Source organism: Loxodonta africana, chromosome 2, assembly GCF_030014295.1.
Source record: "Loxodonta africana isolate mLoxAfr1 chromosome 2, mLoxAfr1.hap2, whole genome shotgun sequence".
Taxonomy (NCBI): Eukaryota; Metazoa; Chordata; class Mammalia; order Proboscidea; family Elephantidae; genus Loxodonta; species Loxodonta africana.
In genome coordinates this window covers 128945773-128961870 of record NC_087343.1, presented here as the reverse complement: position 1 = coordinate 128961870, position 16098 = coordinate 128945773, and the positions used below count along the sequence as shown (strand labels likewise).

At 37.4% G+C, this 16098-nt stretch overlaps 1 protein-coding gene across 1 annotated transcript in view; it reads right to left on the bottom strand.

Moving 5' to 3' along the window:
* FBN2 (fibrillin 2) overlaps positions 1 to 16098 on the bottom strand; it is a 292375-nt gene that overhangs the window by 114967 nt on the left and 161310 nt on the right. The window contains exons 9-11 of the mRNA XM_064275596.1: positions 11207 to 11359; positions 9298 to 9531; positions 8269 to 8406 (exon numbers count right to left, since the gene is read on the bottom strand). Coding sequence (XP_064131666.1) covers positions 8269 to 8406; positions 9298 to 9531; positions 11207 to 11359 — 525 coding nt within the window. The remainder of the gene's footprint in view (positions 1 to 8268; positions 8407 to 9297; positions 9532 to 11206; positions 11360 to 16098) is intronic.

The following is a 16098-nucleotide window of genomic DNA, read 5'->3' as shown; positions in this document are numbered from 1 at the left end:
CAGACTGAATGCAATTAAGGCCTCTCTGGCAAAGGAGGGGAAAACCCAACTCGTAGTGAATAAAATAAAAACAACGGAGAATAACAGGATTAAATGCTTTTTCAATTCATTCAAACATCCCTTCAGCCCATTAAGACTCACTTACATTTAAACTTTTGGTTGATAACATCGAGTCTACTGAGCCAAAGGAAGGAAGCAAAATGAGGAAAGAGAGAAGTCACAGGGTTAGTTAAGCACATAAAGTATATAATGAATGAGCTTTCTAATATGAAATATCACCTTGGGTTTGCAGCGTTAAAGACCACTTAAACTCTCTGTGTGTACAAAATACTGACATACACCAATTAAAGATGTGTTGAAGACACATCTTTATAGAAGCAAGTCTCAATGTAAAGCTCTGCTCTACTGAATATGAGAGACCAAGCACCCAACCCCCTCATTAGGTAAACTGTTCCCGAGGCCCCTCATTGCTATGACAGCTCTGCCAATTATTTTGTCATTGCAGCCCTAATTCATTTCTGCCTCCTTACTTCCTTAGGGGGCCTCATCAAGGGTCCAGTAGTCTTAGACTATATAATAGTTGACTTATTTATTTCTTCTTTGGAAGTGAAAATAATCACCAAAGAACTATTAGTGACTTCACAATTCCATTTGACTTTAAAACCCTCGCTTGATGCTTTTTTGTTTGTTTTTCAGGATTATTTAAAGATTTTTAAGTAAGTTTTAAATGAATCACAAACGACCACTGCCATGTTCTGGAATTTACATTTCATGCCTCTTTATTCTGAGTCTCAGAGTCTAGTACCTCCAAGTGATCACATTTGTTTCGCTTTGTCTAGAGGAGCGAGAATACTTAAAAAACTACAGTCTGTGCACTTTCATTTCTTCCTGAGGTTTTACTGGAGACTTTTTAAGCAAAGCTCATGGGATTTTAAGCTCCTAAAATAAATGAAAGAATTGCCAAAAATGTCGATTATTAAAATGGTTGAATTATCTAAGACTGGTCCTTGAAAAACAGCTTATATTTCTATTTAGAAAATACTTTTTTTTTTTTTTTTAATTTGCGAGGGCTTTATCTGTGACCCAACTGATAAGGCAATTCCTTCTGACTGTTCTAAGGTAGAATCATTACAACGAGTTAAAACCATTGCTAGTGGCAGTATGATTTACACAGATGCTAGGAGAGTCACACAATTTCAGTTTAGAGTTGAATTCTCAGGAAAAAGAGAGAAAAATGAGACAAGTAAATATAACTGTTTTGAGGCTTCAGGAGGTGACTCATGTAACAGCAACGTGGAACCCAATTCTATTTTCCTTGTCTTTGATCCTTTAATACAGCTATTGCCTTGTAAGTTACACTGCTTCTTCAGGTATACAATAAAATTTCCAAATACCAATGGCAATTTGTTATTTCTCAAAACACTGGTACACTTAAAACCACTACCACTCTTAACCTGGACTCCAATAATTTACCAGTTAACTTATAGCTTGTTAGCTTTTCCTGATATCCAAACTTGTTCTTTATAATCTTGAGATGATTAAAAACTTACACTACAAAGAGTATAAGACCCTAAACCAAACCCGTTGCTATTGAGTCAATTCCGACTCATAAAAACATTTAAGAACCATTTTCTGCAAATGTACCCCAATACCATACTCTGTCTCTATTAATGACAAGTTAGAAATACAATGCTCCTCAAGTTTTAACTTTGTAGGGCTTGATGATGAGACTCATCTAGAATGAAACCGTCTATAACAAAGTTTGGGTACAATGTCAAAGCTTGAGGTGTGTATGATTTACGTTAACATATTAACTGTGTAGACATGACAGTACATAGAGTTTAAAAAAGGTGGCAGAAGGCCATCTCCACTGGGTTCTGTGAAAAATTCAACCCAAATACATTAAGACGTCCACTGTATGTAATTAGCTCGTCTCTTCTGCATCAAGAGCGGTACTGACTATGCATCACTCTTGGGAGAGCTCTGAATAGTCATTCAAATCATGTTTGGCAGCGTTTACTTCTCTACCAGAATTCTGGCTGAGAAAATCTGGGTGGCAGAATGACTACAGAAAGTAACTTATGATCCTTAAAGATGGTTCGTCTTTAGAGTAACGGGTCATGAAAATACTTCCTCAGGGTACAGGTGTTATATGAGCTAAAATAAGGTATACCTGAGTGCTAACATGAAACACATGGTGGTCTACGACTAATTTACACAAAATACTGAATTCTGGTCTACTTTTACTTGTTGGTTAATGAATCATACAATGAGGCATGAATGACATATGAATGAAAAATATTAACAGCAAAACACAAATAGTTAAAGTTCAGTTTGACAGATTGTAACTGTGTGTATGTGCAAGACGGGATATGTTATTATATATTATATACTTACATCTTGTATATTTATTATTTTCTAGTAGTAGAATCATTTCAAGTTATACAATAAGAATACATGTGTCAGCACTTCATGGACCAAAATAACACCATGACTCAGGTGAGTCTATCACTTAAACACCAAGTAGTATAAGCTAAGCCAGGGCTATACCATATGGTTATGCAGTGCACAACCCCTGTATGTGCCATTCATACAGACTATGTGAGAGGCACCTTTTAGGGCTGTCCAGTGCACAAAGTGTGCATCTTTACATAGGGACCCAGAGCTAAGCCTTGTTTGATCACCCTGATCTTACAGCTCTGTACATAGTTTAGAATGACTGGTTTTTGAAAACATCATAATTGACTCACATTTTCATTTATAATCATGGTGCTCTTAGATTATTCAGTTTAACTTGGCAAAATTAAGATACTCTCTCTGTACCTGGCCTCTCATATAGAACACCTAAACCCAAATCTGGTATTTAGGGTTATGCTAGTTATGAAACATACATATGACCATTTTGCCCAATATGGATGAGTAAATAAAAGAAAAACTTCAAAACGGCTCAACTTCCATCATCCTAAACCCACTCTCAAAAGGTGAAGAAAGCTCTTTTTATTACCAAATCCAATAGGCTTTTTTATCCTCCTTGTATTTGACTTTTTTGCAGCATTTCTCACCTGACCCTACCTTTCTCTTGAAAGTGTGCCCATGTGTAGCTTCAGTGACTTGATCCCTTCTAGATTATTTTCCTGCCTCTTCAACAAATGTGACCTCTAACTATTACAGAATCTGTTGATTGATTAGATCCTCTCTGTTCCTTCAACTTGTCATGCCTCTACTGTTCAGGTTATAGTTTTCCTTCTGGGCCTTAAATCTTGCTGTTCACAAGTTTTGGCTGTAATACTCCCGTTATCTTTTCACTTGTCCTGCTGTTCAGCCTAGGTGTCAATATTCACCCCTCATGGTTCAAATAGTTACCTGTATGCTACTGACTGACTACTGACTACTAAATCTGTAAGTCTATCCTCATCACCTCTTGGGTGCAGTCAACTCAGTTCCAACTGACCACTACTTGGTCCTGCGCCATCCTCACAGTTGTTATGCTTGAGCCCACTGTTGCAGCCACTGTGTCAATCCATCTCGTTGAGGGTCTTTCTCTTTTTCGCTGATCCTGTACTTTACCAAGCATGATGTCCTTCTCCAGGGGCTGGTTCCTACTGATAACATGTCCAAAGTATGTGAGATGAAGTCCTGCTATCCTTGCTCCTGGTTGTACTTCTTCCAAGACAGATCTGTTTGTTCTTTTGGCAGTCTGTGGCATATTCAACATTCTTCACCAACACCACAATTCAAAGGCGTCAATCCTTCTTCGGTCTTCCTTATTCATTGTCCAGCTTTCCTATGCATATGAGGTGACTAAAAACACCACTGCTTGGGTCAAGTGCACCTTAGCCTCCAAGTGACATCTTTGCTTTTTACCACTTTAAAGAAGTCTTTTGCAGCAGACTTGCCCAATGCAGTATGGCGTTTGATTTCTTGAGCGCTGCTTCCACAGGTGTTGATTGTTGATCCACATAAAATAATATCCTCGACAACTTTGATCTTTTCTCCATTTATCATGATGTTGCTCATTGGTCCAGCTGTGAGAACTTTTGTTTTCTTTACGTTAAGATGTAATCCATACTGAAGACTGTAGTCTGTTCATCAGTAAGTGCTTCAAGTCCTCTTCACTTTCAGCTAGCAAGGTTGTGTCATCTGCATATTCACAGATTGTTAGTCTTCCTCCAATCCTGATGCCCCATTCCTTCTTTATAGAATCCAGCTGCTCAGAGTATTTGCTCAGCATACAGATCGAATAAGTGAATAAGTGAAAGGATACAACCCTGATGAGCACCTTTCCTGACTTTAAACCACGCAGTATTCCCTTGTTCTCCTCAAAGGACTGTCTGTTGGTCTATGTACAGGTTGCACATGAGCACAATTGAATGTCCTGGAATTCCCATTCTTCTCAATGTTATCCATAATTTGTTACGATCCACATGGCTGAATGCCTTTGCATAGTCAATAAAATACAGGTAAACATCCTTCTGGTATCCTTTGCTTTCAGCCAAGATCTGTTTGACATCAGCAATGATATCCCTCATTCCATGTCCTCTTCTGAATCCAGCTTGAGTTTCTGGTAGTTCCCTATGGATGTACAGCTGCTTTTGAATTACCTTCAGCAAAATTTTACTTGTGTGTGGTATTAATGGTATTTTTCGATAATTTCTGCATTTGGTTGGATCACCTTTCTTCGAATGGGCACAAATATGGATCTCTTCCAGTTGGCTGGCCAGGCAGCTGTCTTCCACATTTCTTGACATAGACGAATGAGTCCTTCCAGCACTGCATCCGTTTGTTGAAATATCTCAACTGGTACTCCGTCAATTCAATTCTGAGTTTTAGATCTCTATTAATCAGTTTAATTAGGCCTCTATTTGATCACTTAAAACTCGACATGTGTAAAAGTATTCATCAACTATTTCCTCCCAGCCTGTACCTCTTCCTGCATTCCCTAACTCAGCTAATGCCACTACCATATATACAGTTTTGCTCAGCCAGAAATTTGTGTGTCATCATAATTTCCTCCTCTCTAACTCCCCACAATCAATCTGTTATCAGGTCCTGATGAAATAACCTCCTCAATATTTGCAGGATCATCCTGTTGTTCTGCAACCTTACATCAATGTTGTCATAATTTTTTTTACTAGGCTTATTATAAGAATTTCCTAACTGCCCTCTTTGATTCCAGTCTCTTCATGATAAAATCTTTCCATTAAAAAAAAAAAATAGGAAAGACTGTCAGATTGGATAAAAAAAGCTACACCTAACAATATGCTGCTTACAAGAAATGTACTACAAAAATAAAGACACAAGTAGGTCAAGAATAAAAAGATGTAAATATTAAATCACATGAACACTAATCAAAAGATGTTGGGGTGGCTATATTATTATTAAACAAAGTAGATTTAAGAGTAAGGAATATTACCAGAGATAAAGAATGTTGCATGATTTGGGAAAACCTGAGGAAGTAGTCAAAGAGTGGCATCTGGGGACCAAAAATCCCCTCGGAAAAACCAAAGCCCTTGATGAAGTAATAGTTGGCTATACCAGGCATAGGTCCCAAGTTGGGAGTCTAAATTACAGCTCTGACTGGTGTCTAGACACATGGGTACATCATAGGGTCATGACCAATTTCTTCAAGATTTCAAACTAAGCAAGCAAGATGGGAAGCCTAAAGAGTATGTACAACTGTAGCTTTTGAAATCTTTCGAACTTCATATGGAATGGGCTCTTTGTCTACCTCCTGACTGGTTTAGAACTAAGAGAAAAGGAGATATGTTATCTATTGACTTTCAAACTCCAACGTGGGAACCCATGATTTTCTCCGGATACTATGCGACCTTTAACTACTGCAAAAGCTGTTGCTTGATTAGACCCTCTCTGCTCCTCCCTCTTCTCATGCCTCTACCATATAGGTTAAAGTCTGTGAGGCAAGTCATTTAAAATTATATTTGGTAAATCAGAACTTCCAAGCCTAATATTGATTCTGGGGGAAAATACCCTCCGAGTCCTATACAACTTTCTTACAAGTAAACTTTGATCTATAACTCAGAAGTAGGCTGGGAACTTTCTAAGACAACAATTCTCATAGTATGTTCTGTAGACCTCTGGAAGCCATAGAGACCCGTACAGTAAGTTTCGAGATCAAAACTATTTTCATGGTGATATTAAGATGTTATTTGCCTTTTTCACTGTGTTAATATTTGCACTGATGATGCTAAAACAATGATGGTGCATCTGCACAAATTAAGGCAGTGACACCAAACTGTTCTAGTAGTTACTGCAGTATTCGTTACCATGACCTCACAGCACGTATTTAAAAAAAGCCATTTCCACTTAATATCATTAATGAAGCACTAAAAATTATTAATTATATTACATTTTGACCCTCGAGTTTGTTTTTTTTATATATCTCTGTGATGAAATGTTGGGTTTGGCTTTTTGTGATGAAATGAACGTTTTATATTACATACTGCTGTTGATTAAAGTACCACTGTTGTCAAGGAAAAGCGTTTATGTGATTGAGTTGTGTGCTACCTAGTGACTTTGCCATGGAATGCTCGTTTTCCTTGATAGAATGACTGACACAGAAATTAGTTATTCAGACTCATGAATATGGCAGACATTTTCTTGAAAATAATAAAGTAGGTTTGTCACTTTAAGGAAAACAACAGACTGTATTTGTTGCCAAGGTTAAAATTCAAGCTTGTGATAGGTAGAATTCAGAAGAAGTGCGAGCTTGACAGTATCTCAATACTTAAAACCTTTTCTAATGAATTCAATGACAACATTATCAGACGTGCCTGTTGATATTAAATAGTGAAATATGTCAACTTTGGAAAGATCTGCATACGTAAGTCAGTGAGCAATATACTTCAGATGACCAATACGTGATGACACAAAATCCATTTCAAAGCACATGACAGGTCAATAAACTTCAATGCAAGAGAGTAGGAAAAGTTTCTTGATGTGGTTTCAGATTCCACATTGCAACTAAACTTTAAGAATTTGCCACTTGTTGATTTTAGTGGAGTATCAAAAAATATCAGCAACTTTATCTAAAAAGGCAATTAAGATATTCCACCCCCTCTGCAGCTACATATCTGTTTGAAGATGGATTTTCATTGTGTTCTTCAATCAAAACAATATATCACAACAGATTAAATACAGAAGCAGGTATTAGAATACAGCTGTCTTCAACTGAACAGGCTTGCAAAATTAAAAAATGACATTCAATACTTTAGAATTTTTTTTTTTTGTAAAAATGTTACTTACGTTAACATGGAATGGGTTTATTAATGTTATTTTTAAATGAACAAATAAATAAGCAAAACTTTTTATCTCTGATTTCTAATAAGGTGATTATTGATAAATATAACCCTCCATAATTTTGAAGAGTTGAAATGGGGTCCTGAGATCAAAACTTTTGAGAACTGCTACTTTAGGGTTTCAGATTTTAGTAGCCCATTTTTGTCTTGTTATGTTTAAAAACAGATTAATGTTCTATAAATCCATTTTCAAAATACATTAAATGTTAATCTTTATTTTAAGACCAAGTGAGATGGTTAATTTTGTGTGTCAACTTGGCTACAATGCTCAGTTGTTTGGCCAAACACTGGTCTAGATGTTGCTATGAAAATGTTTACACGTGATTCACATTCTGTTGGAAGCGACTCTATGGCACCTCACAACAAAAATTTGAATCAGTTGATCTCAAATAAAAAAGATTACTGTCCATAACATGGGTGGACCTCGTTCAGTTGGTTGAAGGCCTGAAGAGCAAAATCTGAGGTTTTTCAAGGGAAAAGGATTCTCACGACAATGTAACATAGAAATGTTACCAGAGTTTCTAGCCTGTCTACTGACCTATTGATTATGGACTTGCAATCTCCCACAATCCTGTGAGCCAATTCTTTAAAATCAATCTCAATTTCTCTTTCTCTGTCTCTCTCTCTCTCTATTATTGGTCTGTTTGTTTCTCTGGAGAACTGTGACTAACACACTAAGCAATTCTGGGAAGGAAGGCAGAGAGGGAAGGAAAGAGAAAGAGAGAGAGATCAAAATGTTCAGGATCTGAAAGGGTAGAGGATTCTCGAAGTTACTTAGCTCAGCAATAGTTTAAGGGAAACACATGGAAGAGCATGCACATGGAAAGGCAGCCTAGAAATTAACTTTACTTCAAAAGACTTTTTTTTTTTTTCCAATCATATCTGTCCAATTTATTCCCATAATCTGATAGCTATTAAAAAACTGAGAAGGATTAAAAATTCATGAACTTACCTATGCAATCACCATTTGCATCCTGCTTATAACCCATGTTGCATTCACATCGGTAGCTGGATACAGTAGGTATGCAACGTCCATTTAAGCAAAGATTAGCATGGTGCTTACAGATATCTATTGTCTGGTTCAGGATTGCTATGAAAAATCAAAGCACAAGAAGAAACCTAATCATTATAATATGTCTTACTTTGCTTAGAGTTGATTTTGAAAAGGATATTTAACAGTAAATCAGGTGTGTATCACCTGATTTATTAAAACTTTAATACAGAGGATCTAAAAATATTCCTGGGCACATGGTTGTAACTTGCATCCATTTGTGAAGTTACATATATGGAAATGTTGCTCATAGTGATGTGTTTTTAAGATTTTAGGAATGTTCTACTGTACATTTGAGAGTTTTTTTTTCCTTTTTTGTAACTCTGCTGAATATTCAGATACAGTAAAGAGGAACGGTGCCAAAAGGAATAAACACAACACTGTGGGACATCATTAAATATTATTAGCAAGAGCAGTTCTTTAAAAAAATATGAACTTAAATGTCAAGTACATCAACGCCAATTCTGGCCTGTAGCCTACAGTTCTCGATTTCTTAAGTTACTTAACAAAAAGGGTGAGGAAAAGAAAGATATTTGTATGATAATATTTGGACAGGCACAGAGCAAGACTGATTCAGTTTATCTCAGTTGAGAAATGGTTCTGGAAAATAATTCAAGAGGTATACGAACAGGGCAGCTGCTTGCAGCCAAATGAAATACACTGGAACCAAAAATGTTCTTCTTGATGGCGTCATGTGGACTGCAGTATTACTAGGCTCTCATTTGTATTTTCAAAGAGAGTCTGGGTCAGTCACTTGTTTCTCCTGTTTAGCAGAACGTTTATGGAACAGAAACATAATATTTTCCTAAGAATTTTTATTATTACATTATATATTTGATCCTGGAATAGGTTTTTACATACACGCACATTTTTTGAAAAAAAAACTTGAGGCAGAAAACTGAAGAGCACACACAAAATGTGAACACTCACTTAGCCCAGTGATGATGGGCCCCTGTCCTCCGGCTCCTACACCAGCTCCCCCAACACCAGGAGAAAAGCCATTGCCTCCAGGGATGGGGATGAAGCCTGTCCCACCTGGACCATAGCCATTGCCATTGCCACTTGGGGCAAGGCCATTCCCTCCAGTGCCTCCAGGTCTGGAACCAGCACTCCCTGGAATCCCTCCTATTGGAAGCCCATCAATGCAAAGTCTGCGATATTCCTCTAAAAGAAGAGAAAGTTCAGTTAAACACAAATGGAATCTTTCTGCATCATAAAAGCAATGTGTATAGTAGAATAGATCATTTTAGCTTATCTATTTCTTTTTTATATTACACAAGATGAATAAGTAGGCTATTAATCTTGATCAAATGTTTCCAATGATGGCAGTGGCAGGAAAAGGTATAGGTGTTTCAGAAATAAATTAAAAGCTATATGCCACATTATTTTTACCGAATTTTATAACTAAAGAATTATTTACTTCACATTTTGATTTTATGCCCATAAGTGGAATTCATAAAATTCCTGAAATTTACTTGAATGGATGAAAATTAAAACTTCAGGTAATTCATTATGTATATTTGGCTTGACATGAATCCGCATCACTATTCCACCTACATATTTTTCCTCTGGCTTTTCTTCTCTTTAAGGAATTTGGTATTAACATCGCATCAAAATAATATTTTCTCAAATGGGAGACAATATTCAGCAAGCTTTTAAATCCACTCCTTATTTGCTAAGTATCAATGGTGAGAGAAAAGCAATAATAAAGCAACTGTCTTTAATTCCTTAACTGTTCTCAGAATGAGGGCACTATATCATGAGAAGTGAAAATTATTTAACTCAAGTAACTGTTTCAGTATTAATATTAATACTATATATTACTGGTAGAGCTATAAGGTTCCATTTTTTTTTTTCCTGTGCATTAACTCTGTTTTTACTATGAGATTTTGGTATTTTAGGGTTTAGAGATTTTGAAAATATGCTTTGATTTTTTTCCTCCATAACAGCACATAGAGGTATATATCATTATAAGCACGCTTAAAAAATTTAAATATTTTTCATCATGTTTAAAATTTAATATGAAAAAGGAAACCCATCCATTGCTGTTGAGTCCATTCCAACTCAAAGCAACCCTACAGGACAGAGCAGAACTGCCCCATAGGGTTTCCAAGGCTGTAAATCTTTATGGAAGCAGACTGCCACATCTTTCTCCTGTGGAGTCGCTGGTGGGTTTGAACCATTGGCCTTTTGGTTAGCAGCTGAATGCTTAACCTCTGTGTTACTAGGACTCCCATGAACAAGATAAAATATATAAGCCTTTATGTGATAAACATTAATTGTACTTTATAGTTCATATCACATATCAGAGGAGCTACTTCTCATTCTTTCTAAAGAAATTTACAAATAGAGCCTCAGTTATATGGCAGTCAATATAGCAAGCTGAATGTCTTTTATTCTTAATTTTCAAGGCCACCAGTAAAGACAGGAAATATCTTCAAGTATTGGGACACTATAAGCTGAGAATGCTAGTGAAATAAAATATAAACGAAGGTAGAACTGTGTTATTCAAAGACACTCAAGCTCTGGAATGAAAGATCAGGAGGTTTTTAAAACTGAATTCAAATTCTGATATTCAAAGTAAGTTTTTAAAAACTTCGGCAAAAACAAGTCACGATCAGCTTTCAGGATTTTTTTTCTGATATTAATGAGTTGGGTATTACCAAAACTGATTCTAAATAACAATGCCTCTATATCTCCCATAAACACACATTAAATCATATTGAAAACACTAGTGGGAATACAAATATGTCCTGATTTGAAGAATTAGAGCAAAGAATACATTGCTACTAATTTCCCTATCATTTGTCCTGAGGAGCCGGAGCCTCCAGCAGCTCACCAGAGCCTCTGACGGGACAGGCCTCAGGAATGGTTCCAACACCCCAGCAGCGGCCAGGCTCACAGCAGCATTGCATTTTAGTCATTCTGCCCGGGAGCTCCTGTGCACAGCGACCATTCACCAGGCCTGAGAAACACGTGCCTGTTCTCTGATCTGAACGTGTGAAAATAAAATGGAAGACATGGTAAAGTTACCTGAGGTTCTTACATCAACCCTTTCCACATTTAATAAAAGTCTAGGTGAAATAAATTATTTTTACTTAATTTCCGTTATACTTTACTGTCTTAAATTCTATTACATTTACTCATTTCATTATTCATTTATTCAACAAGTATTCACTGGACACCTATTCCATACTGTATGATTCCAACTCATGAAGACTCCATGTGTGTCCGAGTAGAACTGTCCTCCATAGGCTGATTTTTCTGTAAGTAGACGGCTAGGCATTTCTCGGCTAGGCATTTCTTTTGAAGCACCTCTGGGTAGACTCAACTGCCAATTTTTTCTTGGTTATTTGGTTAGTAGCCAAGTAAGTTAATCATTGCACCATCCAAGGATACAGAAATTAAGGACACAGGTCAGATATGAGTCCAACCTGGAGCGAGGGGCCAAATTCAGACAGGCCTGGAGTTGAAGAAAAGCAGCCTCTCAATCCCAGTCTAGATTAGTCAATCCCCAGCTGACCTGCAGGTCAGTGCCACTGTATGCCACTGAGAATTTGTGGTTGTTTGTTATGCGGCAGTATCTAACTGATACAGATGCTATTTTAGGAAGGTTGATCAGAAATAGCTCCTTTGAGACAGTGAAAGTTGTCTGAATAAAGCAAGAGAACATTTCAAACAGAAAGGAGATGAACTTGATGTGCGTGAATAGGGGTCAATGTGACTAAAGAAACATGGAAAAGGGAGGGAGAAAGAATCTGAGCTCACAGACATAGCCAAGGGCAAGATCACGTACAGTCCTGTAGGCCATTAGGGAAGGGTTTTGGATTTTACTCTGAGTGTTATGAGAGTCACTGGATGGTTTCAAGAAGAGGAAAGAGTTTTACATTTTAAAAAGATTTATTAGCCAGCTGTGAGGAGAACTGACTGTCCTGTGAATGAGAAGACCATTGCAGAAGTCTGGGTAAGAGATGATAGTGGCTTCGATGAGGGTGGCAGCAGTGAAGATGAAGAGAAATGGTCAGACAGGAGATACATTTTGAAGCTACAGCCAATGGGGGCTTGTTTGGAACTTCCCTTCTTAATAGTACCAATGGATGCCTAAAAACAATGTAGTAGTATCATCTGTATGGAGCCCTGGTGGTGCAGTGGTTAAGAACTATGGCTGCTAACCAAAAGGTCGGCAGTTCAAATCCACCAGCCACTCCTTGGAAACCCTATGGAGCAGTTCCCCTCTGTCCTATAGGGTTGCTATGAGTTTTGGATAATCTGTACACTGAGATGAAAGAGGTCTCAATCTAAAATTCTGTACTCCAAGAAACCATCTTTTAAAAGAGCAAATTGAAGTCATTTCCAGAAAGACAAAAATGGAAAGAATTTTCTACCAAAATGTTTGCTAAAGGAAATTTTAAAGAAGTACTTCAGGCAAAAGGAGAATGATTCCAAATGGAAGGTTTCAGATGAGTGAAGGAATGATGATAAAAAATACTGATAAATATGTGGCTAAATCTGAACAAGCACTATCACATTAAAAAACAACATTAGCGACTAATTTGTTGCAGGCCACCCATCCCTCCCACTGCCATAGCAGGAAGTGGAAATATGCTAGAAATTTTAAAAGTTTGAAGGGGAAGATCAAAGTTAAATATTCTAATTTTTTTATTGTTTGGACCTGGGTACAAATACAGATTAATTTTAGACTTTATGTTAGATGTGAATCTTAAAGCAGCTAGGATAACCACTAAAACAACAGACATAAAGCATATAACTTTTAAATAAGTAGAGGAAAAAGAACGGAACATTGAAAACAAATGAATAAATCCATGAGAAAAAAGGAAAAAAAAAATAACAGGTGAGAATTAGTAGGAAGCAGAATGAACATGGTAGAAATAAAGGCAAATAATCAATAACTATAATAAATACAAAAGGATTTAAATCTCAATTTAGAAGACAAAGATGTTCAAACTGCAAAAATAAAAACAAATTTCAACTCTCACACAAAACTTATATACGCCTTGCTACATACTCCCAATTACTCTCCCCCTAATGAGACAGCCCACTCCCTCCCACCATTCTCTTTCGTGTCCATTTCCCCAGCTTCTAACCCCCTCTACCTTCTCATCTCCCCTCCAGGCAGGAGATGCCAACATAGTCTTAAGTGTCCACGTGATCCAAGAAGCTCACTCCTCACCAGCATCCCTCTCCAACCCATTGACTAATCCAATCCATGTCTGAAGAGTTGGCTTCACGAATGGTTCCTGTCCTGGGCCAACAGAAGGTCGGGGGAACATGACCACTGTGGACCTTCCAGTCTCAGTCAGACCATTAAGTCTGGTCTCACGAGAATTTGCGGTCTGCATTCCACTGCTCTCCTGCTCCCTCAGGGGTTCTCTGTTGTGTTCCCTGTCAGGGCAGTCATTGGTTGTAGCTGGGCACCATCTAGTTCTTCTAGTCTCAGGATGATGTAGTCGCTGGTTCATGTGGCCCTTTCTGTCTCTACGACTCGTAATCACCTTGTGTACTTGGTGTTCTTCATTCTCCTTTGATCCAGGTGGGCTGAGACCAACTGAGGCATCTTAGATGGCTGCTTGCTAGCGTTTAAGACCCCAGACACCACTTTTCAAAGTGCGATGCAGAATGTTTTCTTAATAGATTTTATTATGCCAATTGACTTAGATGTCCCCTGAAACCATGGTCCTCAGACCCCTGCCCCTGCTACGCAAGCCTTTGAAGCATTCAGTTTATTCAGGAAACTTCTTTGCTTTTTGTTTAGTCCAGTTATGCCGACCTCCCCTGTATCGTGTGCTGTCTTTCCCTTCGCCTAAAGTAGTTCTTATCTACTATCTAATTAGTGAATGCTCCTCTCCCACCCTCCCTCCCTCCACCCTCTCCTAACCACAAAAGAATGTTTTCTTCTCAGTTTAAACTATTTCTAAAGTTCTTATAATAGCGGTCTTATACGATATTTGTCCTTTTGCAACTGACTAATTTCACTCAGCATAATGCCTTCCAGGTTCCTCCATGTTATGAAATGTTTCACAGATTCCTCACTGTTCTTTATCGATGCATAGTATTCCATTGTGAATATACCATAATTTATTTATCCATTCATCCGTTGATGGGCACCTTGGTTGCTTCCATCTTTTTGCAATTGTAAACAGTGCTGCAATAAAACATGAGTGTGCATATATCTGTTCATGTAAAGGCTCTTATTTCTCTAGGATATATTCCAAGGAGTAGGATTGCTGGATCGTATGGTAGTTCTATTTCTAACCTTTTAAGGAAGTGTCAAATCGATTTCCAAAGTGGTTTTGACATTTGACATTCCCACCAGCAGTGTAGAAGTGTTCCAATCTCTCCACAGCCTCTCCAACATTTCTTGTTTTGTGTTTTTTGGATTAATGCCAGCCTTGTTGGAGTGAGATGAAATCTCATTGTAGTTTTGATCTGCATTTCTGTAATGGCTAATGATCGTGAACATCTTCTCATATACCTGTTTGCTACCTGAATGTGTTCTTTAGTGAAGTGTCTATTCATATCTTTTGCCCATTTTTTAATTGGGTTATTTCCCTTTTTGCAGTTGAGTTTTTGCAGTATCATGCAGATTTTAGAGATCAGGTGCTGAGCAGAAATGTCATAGCTAAAAACTTTTTCCCAGTCTGTAGGTAGTCTTTTTACTCTTTTGGTGAAGTCTTTGGATGGGCATAAGTATTTGATTTTTAGGAGCTCCCAGTTATCTAGTTTTTCTTCTACATTCTTTATAATGTTTTCTATACTGTTTATGCCATGTATTAGGGCTCCTAACGTTGTCCCTATTTTTTCTTCCATGATCTTTATCATTTTAGATTTTATATTTAGGTCTTTGATCCATTTTGAGTTAGTTTTTGTGCATGGAGTGAGGTATGGGTCCTGTTTCATTTTTTTGCAGATGGATATCCAGTTCCGCCAGCACCATTTGTTAAAAAGACTGCCTTTTCCCCATTTAACTGATTTGGGGCCTTTGTCAAATATCAACTGCTCATGTGTGGATGGATTTATGTCTGGATTCTCGATTCTGTTCCATTGGTCCATGTATCTGTTGTTGTACCAGTACCGGGCTGTTTTGACTACTGTGGCAGTATAACAGGTTCTAAAATCAGGTAAAGTAAGGCCTCCCACTTTGTTCTTCTTTTTCAGTAATGCCTTATTTATCCGGGGCCTCTTTCCCTTCCATATAAAATTGTGGTTTGTTTCTCCATCTCATTAAAGAATGTCCTTGGGATTTGGATGGGAATGGCATTAAATGTATAGATCGCTTTTGGTAGAATAGACATTTTTATAATGTTAAGTCTTCCTAGCAAGGTATGTTCTTCCACTTATGTAGGTCTCTTTTGGTTTCTTGCAGAAGTCTACTGTAGTTTTCTTTGTATAAGTCTTTTACATCTCTGGTAAGATTTATTCCTAAGTATTTTATCTTCTTGGGGGCTACTCTAAATGGCATCGATTTGGTGATTTCCTCTTCAATGTTCTTTTTGTTGGTGTAGAGGAATCCAACTGATTTTTGTAAGTTTATCTTGTATCCCGATACTCTGCTGAACTCTTCTATTAGTTTCAGTAGTTTTCTGGAGGATTCCTTAGGGTTTTCTGTGTATAAGATCATGTTATCTACAAATAGAGATACTTTGACTTTCTTCCTTGCCAATCTGGATGCCCTTTATTTCTTTATCTAGCCTAATTGCTCTGGCTAGGACT